This window comes from Lipophrys pholis (assembly GCF_963383615.2).
Source record: "Lipophrys pholis genome assembly, chromosome: 5".
Lineage (NCBI taxonomy): Eukaryota > Metazoa > Chordata > Actinopteri > Blenniiformes > Blenniidae > Lipophrys > Lipophrys pholis.
This window is the reverse complement of record NC_137628.1, coordinates 30,787,593-30,798,743: the sequence shown is the minus strand read 5'-3', so window position 1 is coordinate 30,798,743 and position 11,151 is coordinate 30,787,593. Positions and strand designations below refer to the sequence as shown.

Below are 11,151 nucleotides of genomic sequence, written 5' to 3'. Positions count from 1 at the left end.
TAATTAAATACAACAACTATCTAAAGGGACGACCCCCCCCCCCCCCCCCCCGACTGATAAACGCGAAAATTACAATAAAAAAGATTAAATTAACGTTTTTTATGAGGGGCCCTGAACGCAGCATCTTCCTGGTCTGAGTGGAGGTCGCTGGTTTTAGCCGCGCGTGGTTCGTTTAACGTTGTTGATGTAAACTGTCGGTATCAGGCGATATAATATTTTGGGCCGAATTCGCTGTGAATCTGTTTGCTGCTACATCAAAACTCAACTTTTGGCCCAAAACTCTAGCTGGGCGGGTAGATAGTGGTAAGAACCCCCGCGGACCTGCGCCACGTGGCGCTCCACGTTCTACACGTTTCTTGTGTCTGGCAGCGAAAACTACTTTATAAGACCAACTACATATTATTGTAACTTCACAACACTTGTCCCAAATTGTAAAGGTGCTTTAGATTCCAGACAAGTCCTCCAACATTGTGTGTTTTACTATTTTATTTTTACTAGGGTTGCATTTAGCTTGTTTGCTGAGTTCTGAGGCCTTTAATTGAATTAAAGCAGCTCATGTATTAATTCATTTAATTATTAATGGAAGAGCAGCTTTCGTTCCTGAGAGCAGAAAATAAATACTGTGAAAGCAACAAATCTACCACGAGAGTTTGAGAATTCTGAAATCTTAATCTTATACCTGGTAAATATGTCAAATTTCAGTCATTATGTATATATTAGTTCTCTGATCTTGAATGAACCCCAGTAATATTTCAATATTACATTTTTAATTGACACGGTTCAAATGTGATAAAAATGACTCATCTGTCCACTTGTCTGTGAAACCTACAAGTTCTCAGTGTTTCTAACTTGAGCTGAGCCAGAAGATGAGAACAGGCCTCATGTCTGAATCTAAGAAGGTGCAGAATGTAAAACTTTCTAACCTGATTGCATTGAGGGTGACCAATTGTGCAAATAGGAAGCTGTAATAGGGAAATTATTTATAAAAAAAAAAAGTTAAGAATTATTATCCCAAAGAAGAAGTAAAAAATTGTTGCTCAGCATGTCGCTTGTAATTCTCCCAGACGCCGTTTTAACGGTTGTATTTTACTTTTGTTTCCGTGGCAGTCTCTTGGCTCGCAAAGATGGACTTCGAGTTCATCAAGAAAATGGTGCGGGCCGTCGTCCAGTCCAAGAAGGAAGGCGTGTCGATCGACAAGCTCCACTCGGAGTACTGGTCGCTGTGTGGCGAGTCCATTCCCCTGGCCGAGCTGGGATACTCCAAACTGGAGGATTTACTCCGAAACATGCCCTCTGTGGTGCGTCTGGAGTACTGCAACGGTGAGGTGAGTTCTAGCTACACTGGTGAGGGTTTACAAGTCACCGCCTCACCTTGTTGCCTCTTCCTGACACCACGGACATTGTCACCGCACCGCTGCAACGCATTTCAATATGTCTGCTGTGCAGCTGAAATGCTTCGCCGAGGCGTCTGAAGACACCTACCACATCGCTGAGCTGGTTGCGAAGCAGAAAAGCTCCAACAAGTCGGGTCTCTCGCAGTTCGTCAACTGCAAGATGAGATTCAAGCCCTCCAACCCGTACACCAAGAACGGTAGGAGGAGCTTGTTACCTGGAGGCGCCGGGCCTCCGGAACCTTTTGTAACTGTGGTTTGGATAAATAGGGAAGTTTGAAAAATCGTTCTTCTTGGAGATTATCCGTGTTTCAACTTACTTCTCAGGTGATTTATTGATGGTTTGATCTCTGGTTTGATGATTATTTCTTTCAGTGAGGCCGACGCCCTCTCTCCGCCAGCCGAGGCCGGGCAGCACCTTCAGGTGCTACACCAACCGTTTCCCCGCCGCCTCCCGCGGCTGCAGCGCCTCTGGAGATTACAGGTGGGAAACGGGAACATTTGAAAAAGACGATGGATTGAAGTACTTCCTGATTCCTTTACTGACATTTTGAATGGAATCTTGTGAAGATTGTTCGTTGGAACAGGAAAAGGCTTTTTTGTTTTCAGGCAGTTTGACGAGAGGTTGAAGGCGAGCACGCCACTTCACCACCGACAAGCAGCAGCACAACTATCTGGGAAACAAATGACTGTACCTGGCAGGTAAATCAAGCACCTAATTAAGTTTTTCTTCTTCTTCCTCCTTTAGTTTCAGAAGTTTTCTATCATGTAATTGTTGAAATTATTGATTAATATTTGAAACAAGACATTTCCTATAAATATTCTGGGGTTGTATAATTTCAAATAAATAACTTGTCAGTTTATTGTGCTCAGGAAATCTCTCCATTTGTCAACAGGAAAGAGAATCTGAAAAACGTAAAGAAGCCTGAAGGTTTGTGAGAAGTTGGTGTCATATAAGTTATTAAAATAAGATTATTCTAGAGCTTATTAGAGTAAATGTGCATTTAGTATTTGTATTTGTATTCTTTGTTGTATAAACTGTGGAAACAAAAAAGCTTTGACTATTGTCTGATTATGCAGGACAGTAGATCTGGCAAATAATTACACGGAGACAGAATTTCCTTTTGAAGTTAGTTTTTTTTATTTTGTGAATGTTACAGCAATCAGCATTATCAGACATGTCATGTGTCCCATGAATCTGAGTTCTAACGGCATTAAACAGGGAAACTTTTACCAGTAAGTCCCTTGTGCCACAACACTGAAACCTAAATGTTAAAGTGGCCTATAAATATCTTTTGATCTGGTCGAAGGAGTCGATCAGCGACTTGCCAGGATTGGGACACGCTCCAAAGTACATTGATGAAGAAGTGCAGCAGAAAGGAAAATCCAGTTTGAACCGGTTAAATTCAACCACATCAGAATGCTGATGACTTATTCCTTTATTCTTTTCTGCGTTTCTTTCAGAGGTTCCTCCACGTCAAGTCTCCAGACCCGTCACTTCATCGGTACCAGATGTTTCCTTCTGAATGTTCTGCATTTATTCATATTCCATTCAGATTTTCAGTGTTGTGCATTCAGCGGACTCGTATTGTGTGTGTGGATTCAACAGATTCATTATGGACTCTCTGCTTAAGCTTTTCGATAAAGACACATTGTTTTGTGGGACACTAGTATGTGATGCTCAGGATAAGTCAAGAGGATTCTGATTTTATATTTATTTAACCAATATACAGTATTGGAATACAGTGTTTTTGTCAGTTCTACACTATAGGGAAAAAAAAAAAGTAGATTTTGAGAGTTGAAATTCTAAGTTTGGCGTTTCACTTGATCCTCACGTCTTCTGCTCAGTTTCTATTGGCTGTTGGGCGCTACAGCGCAAAGCACCAGTTAAGCTGTGAGGCAGCACTCGGTTACCAGGTCAAGGCTGAGAGAACGACCATCAACAAACCCGTTTTACTGAATGAGTACAGATTTATTTTTTAAATAATAATTTTCATACCAAGATCCAAGACATTGGCACCACCGTTCATCTCAGAGTTGATGTTGTAGATCGCCACCTTTTATTCTCTGAAGTTACGGTAAAGATTTTCCTTCAGCTTAATGGTTTTAACAGCTGCAGGTTCAGAGCTTCAATGTAGATATGATGCACCATGAATGTGGACTCTCCCTCCAGTCGTTCCGGTACGACGTGGCCTTGGTGCAGAGCAGAATCTCTCAGATTCTCCAGAAGCACTCCAGCGGCGTGTGGCTGTCCAAACTGTCGGACATGTACAGTGGAATGTTCAATCAGAAACTCCTTCCTCAGGCCGTCACAGACGTGGAGAAGTGGACACACATCTGCGCGGTGAGTCAGGAGACAAACTCCTTATTGTTGATCATTTACATATTGTTTACTGGCCTTTAAAAAACTGGATTGATCAAATTAAATTCTTCTGATTCTGTCGTGTGTCTGGCCTCCCCAGGTGGAGAACCATTCAAATGGCAATCGAACAGACAAGCTACTTTACCCTCCACTGCCTCCCAAGCCCCCCGTCCCCCATCCCAGTCGCACCATCAGCTCCCCTCCAGTGTCACCTGTCAGTTTAGGGACCATCACCCTCACTCCTCCCTCATCCCCCTCCTCACCTCAACACAATCTTCTGTCTCATTTTGATGCCACCCCTCCCAAAGATGGAGTTGGCTCAAAATTAATCTTGGCCAAGCCCACTTTCATTTTTCCCAACGTCTCGCCCTCAGTCACGATACGAGACCCTGCCAGCAGCCCTGCTCTTGCTCCCCGAGTGTCTCCAAGTGTCCCTCAGAATTATGAAGAGAAGAAGTGTTGGCCAGTTAATGCCCCTCCCCCACCGTCCAGTTCTGTCCCTGCGTCCTCCTCACCGGCGTCCGCCGTCGTGCCTGGCGAGGTGCGCCGGAGGATTGAGGACCTTCTCTCCAGGTACAGTATGGGTCTTTGGGCTCATGCTTTGCCGAAGCTTTTCATGGAGACATACAAGACGCCGTTCCCCGACCGTATCCTGAACAACTTGTCCCTCTTGCTTGAGTTCTGCTGTGTGGAGTACCCGTCCCCTCACGACAAAAAGAAGGTAAATAACCTGTTGTGCAAATAGAAATAACAATTTCTTTCATTACATACAATAACTACAAAGTAGAAAAGGTGAATTACAAAGTCTTGTGCTGGAGAGGAAAGAAGCCCAACCGGCTTATACAAATAATAATAATAATAATAATAATAATAATAATAATAATATATGCAAAGTCTTAATGACAAGCTCAAGAATTCCAGAGATGGAATCCAGAGTATTTTCATCTGTTTAATTAAACCTACTTGTGTGTTCGATCTACTGTTTAATAATTTGCAAGTCATTTTCCTTGATTCTGTATCAAAGGTTGAGCAGTAGAAACCAGCTAGATTACCTCCCAGGATGAGAAGGAATCAGTAACTAGAAGGAAAAGTAATCCTATTCCATAAATAAGTTGTAAGCTAATGTGACGGCGTGTTGAGAAGTTTGAAATGCTTTGGGTGTTTTCTCTGCTGCCACCTCAGCTTCTTGGAGTAACCAACTAATGGTTGTTGATAACCTGCCGTTCTGGTTTCCAGGCCATCCTGTACAAGTTGGACCAACCGGACATCCAGCAAAACACCAGCTGCCTCCTTCCCTCGGGTCTGGAGGTCATCGCTCCGGTGGTTCCTCCGAGGCTGGTTCTCCCGTCAGAACAGTTCCCTTCGGTGCTGGTTACCGAGGTCAAGAGCAGCAATGCCGTCACCGTGAGGTCGGAATAACATTAGTCACTCTCCCCACAAACCTGCAGCCTCCTTTAAAGGAGACATATCATGCTTTTAAATCCTTCCTTTTTACATATAAATCATACAGTTGTGGTCTATACAACGCGAAACTGCAATGCTTGGGTCTGAATTCCTCATTATTAGAGCTCCACAGGCCCCTTTTCTACCCCTTTTCTGATGTGCTTCTGAGAGCAACTCGTTTTGGGGCGGTCTCTTCAAATGCAAATGAGACACTTCATACCCCGCCTCCTCTCCAGGTTGCAGAGGTGACACTCGGTTCAACGTCACCGTGTTCGGCCATCTTTGTAGTTTGATAGAACAGATACAATTATCTAGCGGCGCAGAAACTTTATATTCACACATTATTTACAAAATGTCAACAACGGAAGATTTGTCCATCCAGCCATACATGTTGGAGCCAGAGTCGGACCCGGCGGAGCGAGATGAAAATGACGATGATGCACCTTCAGAACAACGTCTTCATATGGATGTAACGCAATGGTGTGTTACTATATTTACACTAACTTCTCCATCCATGCCCACTACTACAATACTGCCTGTATTACAACGACTATTTAACACAGAAGTTACATTATAATCTAAAACGAGCACACAGCGCTAACATATGAAGACGGTGCAACTGCTAATGCTAACAAAACAATGACAGGGACGTCTTATCATCACACTTTTTAGCGTTATATACAGCTTACCGAAGTGCTCTGTTCGTCGTCTCCATAGATAGAAGGAACTGACCGCTCAATCAGACCAAGTCTTTCGGCAAATCCTTCTTTATACTGGCGGAGGTTGCTGAAGCAGTCGTCCTTAAAGTGATTCGCGCACACAAAAATGACCTTACCCACAGATGTGGGTACATTTCTGTGAAAAATAAAACTCAACCAGGCACTTCGAAAAGGTTCTGATGCTGGGAGACGGTGTAATGAAGCTTGTGGGTTACTACATCCAACAACCGAACATTTCGACTTCTCCTCTCGTAACTTCGGTTGGACTACAAAATCGCAGCGAGAAACAAAAATGGCGGATTGCTCGAAATGTCGATGTCCTAATTTGGCAGTTCCGCTGAGAATACTGTGACGTCATTGTTCAAAAAACGTAATAGAGAATAGAAAAATCGAAACCGATCGCAAAATATGACCAAAACAGAATATAAAGATATCAACGGAGCACCTGAAGAGACTACTTTGAACTTTTCTGTACTTCTAAACACTCTAAATATACAACAAAATGCATTTAAGGGCTAAAAAAGTGGATTTAGCATGATATGTCCCCTTTAAGTTTCTGTCTAAAACAAACTAGATAAAATGGACAGATTTCCCCCCAAAACTCTGACGTAATCTGTAATCTGTTGTCAGACCAAAACTAAACTGGGAAAACCTGAGCTCTGTCTTGGGTACTACCAGCACCTTTAAAAAGTAACTCGTGATAAGAATAATTTTTCATCTTCTGGCATTAAGTGGTGTTTTTAAAGATGGTTTTGCAGGATAGTGTTCCGTGTGGTAAAAGTGCCGGCTCCTACGGAGACTGAAGAAGAACAATCAATGTTTTTTATTATTATTTTTAGGTACGTGGGTGAAAGCTACTCCAACGCCCAGGAAACCATGGAGGACATCATGGCCTCTTTCTACAGCCAAAGCTCCCCATCGAACTCGCTGTCCAGCCCCGGGGTTGGTCAGCTGGTCGCGGTCCGAGGAGCGGAGGAGGCAGAAGAGCTGGCCAGAGCGCAGGTCATGGAGATCATCAGCCCCAACAAGGTCAAGGTGATTCAGCCCTTTTGATTAGTTGTCAAACTGCATTTAAAGCAAAAGGCCATTTTAATGAGTGGCTCATTGTTGAGACGTACTGATACGTTTTTGGTGTGTGTGTCAGGTGTACTACGTGGACTACGGCTTCTCTATTGAGACCAGCACGTCCAGTCTGCTGAAGCTGCACCAAGACTTTGCTTCTCTGCCTTTTCAAGCCATCAACGTCACACTTGCAGGTACAAAAGACGTCGTGGCTGCCTGCCGGCCAACAAATCAAATAATGACTCCGGTCATGTTGAGTGCTGTTTCAGTGCAGCCAGCTCAGGGAGACGATGCCAACGCCCCCTCAAATCATTCGACACATAACGTACGGTGATGGGTTTTCCTTCCCAGGTCTGGAGGCTTTCAGCTCTGATCCTTTGCTCCTGTCCTGCCTGGAAAAGATGGCCGTTGAGAAGATCCTGCTGATGGAAACTTTGGAGCCTTCTGAACAGAACAAGACGGCCGTGGTGGTGCTTTATGACACGTCCCAGGAAGACGACGTCAACATCAACTCCTCTTGTCTGAAGGCCCTGCAGGACAGCAGCATGAACAACCCTCTGCAGGTACGTTTTAACAGAATGAGGAAATCCACTTGATTTATTTCGTCTCATCATTGAGCCGAGACGTGTTCAGCAGTCCTCTCTTGCTTTTTAAAAGACTGTGTCCTCGTGTCTGCAGGTGGAGAATATCTATCGAGACGTGTCCGTCACAAATGTGTGTGCAGATGGCATTATTTACTGCCAGCTGCCCTCTCGAGGAATGGCCAGACTGAGCAAGTCACTGGAAGAAACTGAGGCTTTTTTCACCTCCCAGGTAAACTCCTGAGTGTTTTCTTCTGTCACTATAGTGCTTGTATTGATGGAGAACCTTTCTTGGGTATTCAGTGACTTTGGTTCCATAGCTGATGTCACGTTCTCTGTTGTTCTTTATTCATTGTTTGGGGGCTTTTAATTGCAGATTGAGTGTTTCACACAGAAGCTTTGTTTGTTGAGGATCACTGTGGTTTCAAAGAAGGGACGCTTTGCTCTTTTAAACTAAGAAAATCCTTCTCTTTTAATTGTTCCATCCAGATGACATCAGAGTACCTCGTGTCCAAACCCTTCACTGGAAAGTTTTGTTTGGCGCGCTACAAAGAACAATGGGCCCGAGTGGAGGCGAGTATAACCCTAAGAACAATACTTTTACCTTAAATGTTTATCACAATTGTTACAAATAAAAATCATTTTATTCTCAGCTCATCAACTTGTACGGCAACAGAGTGGTCGAGATTTTCTTCGTGGACATGGGCGTTCCAGCAACCGTAGAAGTCACAGACCTCCGAGAAATCCCCCCTCCCTTTCTCAGACGCATGATCGTCATCCCCCCACAGGTTTGTTCACAACTTACTGGTTTTTTTGTCTCCACTGGCTTTTGTGTGTTGATTGTTTGCAGCACAGGAGCAAGTGCTTTCTGGTTTCCTGTGCAGGCTGTGAAGTGTTTCCTGGCTGAGCTGACGGTTCCGGAAGGCGACTGGAGCCCAGAGACGGTTCAGCAGGTGAAGGAGGCTGTGCAGGTCCGCAAAGACTGTCGAATGAAGGTAAACATCTGGAACACAAGTTATAGAGGAACTATTCTCTCTGTTGGCTCCGATCCTCAGTGGGTACATGGAATTCACAGCGGTGTCTCCTGCTACACATAATATCTGTACGTCTTCGCCTCAGGTCCTGAAAATAGACCAGCACAAAGGGGACAAGCTGGTCTACATGTACCTGTTCGTCGGTGTCAACGGTCAGGAGTTGCACGACAGCGTCAACCACCAGCTGGTCAATCTCACAACACAGAACGATAATAATGCCGTCAACGGCACCGATACAGGTAACACTGCGCTCACACCTCACCACTTCCTGTACCTGGACTCCTACATCCTGCTGCTGTGTGGTGATACTGGGCTGGCTCAGTATTTTATATGAACCTTTAAAAAGCTGTACGTTCATCTGTGCTTCTTCCAGTGCCGGGAGCCGTCGATCGACAGGACAACGCAACTCTGAGGAGCAGCCTAAACCCCGACAAGATCTCCACAAACAAGCTGCAAGACGCTTCAACCAACAAAGTGATGCCAACACTTCTGATGCCTCCTCCGCTGGAGCTCCCTCAGGTGTGTGTGTGGGGGGGGGGGGGGGGGTAAATTCCACTTGTATTACTTTGTCGTCATGCTGTTTTAACTGAGTCGGTTCATCTGTATGACAACGTTAATGGCCTTTGAAGGTAAAACTCATTTCCCTCTATTATATATTAAAGAACAATCCCCAGTGAACCGTCGTTACTGAGCAGTGCAGTGTGTCGATCCCGTCCAGAGATCAGAGCAGGAAAGCAGTGATGACCTGAACTTCTCTCTCCTCCCGTCCAGCCTGGTCACAATATGGATGTGTTGGTGCCGGTGGCCTGCCACCCCGGCTACTTTGTGGTGCAGCGGCTGGAGGACCTCCACAAGCTGACGGTGTTGACGGGAGAGATGATGCTGCATTACGACCAAGTGGAGAGGAGCAGCGCGGCCATATCTCTGGAGAGAGGAGAGGTCTACGCAGCCAAAATAGACAGAAGGTGGGCCATTGTTATCATAGAGCAATCCTCGTTACAACCACTGATTTAGTGTTTACTGTCATATCTGGACTAGAAGCTGCTACTTTTTACACACTTGGAACCCTGCGGCTTAAACAAGGACGTAGCTAATTTATGGATTTGTACGAGTTCACGGGCTTCATGCTGTCAGATTCTACTTCTGCATGTAGATACTTGCTGTTTTGATCCTCTGCTTCGCCTAAACCTGCCCTAACAGTGATATTTCTGCTCTTCGACCTCGTCTGGTGCTGCTTTCTGTGGTCTGGAGCTCCAGCAGCTGACGGCTGCGAGTGATGCGTTCAGGTGCATCACGTAAAGCCGCCTGCTGCAGGATTCCGTGGCTTAGAAATCTTCCTCCTCGATCACAATCAGCAAATAACACATAGAATACTGTATCAACAGAGATAAAACCTGTGATCATGTATTTCTCTTTCTCGTGCTTCCTATACATGTACTTTTTTTTTTTTACTTTGCGGTGCGGATTATATCCAGGTGAATAATAATCCGGAAAATACGGTAATTTGTGTTTTTTTTTTTTATACAGAATTTTTATTTTCAATTAATTGCGTTACACCGATTGGACCACCGCAAGTTTGAAGTCATCGGCTGACTAGTTTGTGCCGTCGTGGCTCCAGAATCCTTGTAAAGACTATTTTAAGGACGCATGATCTCCGTTTCCACCTAGTTGGCGCCGCGTGCAGGTGAAAGGGATTTTGACCAACGGGCTGGTTTCTGTTTACGAACTGGATCACGGGAAACACGAGCTGGTCCGCAAGACGGTCATCCAGCCGCTGGTTGAAGACTTCAGACAGCTGCCCTTCCTGGCTATTGCAGCTCAGCTGGCCGGTGAGTTTGAAGACGGAATCGTGTTTCATCTGTATTTTAGATGGGATGTACTGAACTGGCTTTCTGCTTTTAGTCTGGTGCTCAGTGCTCCTTTCAAAGTTGTCCACTAGAGGGCGGTGATCTGCCACTAATAACCCATTTAGATATTTGTTGTCCACCATCACAACAAAGCCTGAAGTTCATGTTAATATTTTCATCACAAGCATTCCGCTTCACGTCTTTCCACAAACTTTCTTCTTTTTTTAATAAATCCTGTGTATCATGCAGGAGTGGAGCAGGAGCGGTGGTCAGAGGAAACCTCCATGCTCTTCAGGAACAACGTGGAGGGTCGGGCTCTGGTCGCTCAGGTGGAAAGTGTGCAGGAGATGCACGAGGTCCACGGCGTCCCGTGGGAACGCAGGTTGACCGTCTACCTGGTCGACACCTCGGCAGAAAATGACGACTTCTGGATTCACAGCATCATGGCCGACGTGAAGCATTAACGGTCACAGTGACGACCTTCAAATGAAGAAACGGCCGTTTGTCCTAGAAAAATAACTTGTACAACTAAATGTAAGGATGTTGAGACTGAGTACTTCATATTGAGGGTTTCAGGTTGTTGTCGCTACTCGCTGCAGTTTAAGAGAAGCTTTACGGTTCAGTTTGAGTTCCATGTGTGCTTTAACGAGTTGAATTATACCATTTAGTTTTTTTTCCTTGAAGATTTTTGAGTTCAGACCAATAAAACTTG

General features: G+C 44.8%; 1 protein-coding gene across 1 annotated transcript; it reads left to right on the top strand.

The window, feature by feature from the left end:
- Window positions 1-1,124: 1,124 nt before the first annotated feature.
- On the top strand, window positions 1,125-10,903 carry tdrd7a (tudor domain containing 7 a; the record flags this gene model as incomplete). Its single annotated transcript, XM_080464580.1, has 19 exons — window positions 1,125-1,325; window positions 1,447-1,591; window positions 1,767-1,875; window positions 2,001-2,022; window positions 3,565-3,735; window positions 3,854-4,474; window positions 4,990-5,162; window positions 6,755-6,950; window positions 7,060-7,171; window positions 7,329-7,540; window positions 7,656-7,790; window positions 8,048-8,131; window positions 8,212-8,346; window positions 8,443-8,553; window positions 8,678-8,831; window positions 8,966-9,111; window positions 9,364-9,557; window positions 10,261-10,421; window positions 10,689-10,903. The coding sequence occupies 19 exons, from the start codon at window positions 1,125-1,127 to the stop codon at window positions 10,901-10,903; spliced, it is 3,297 nt and encodes a 1,098-aa protein (XP_080320706.1).
- Window positions 10,904-11,151: the final 248 nt, after the last annotated feature.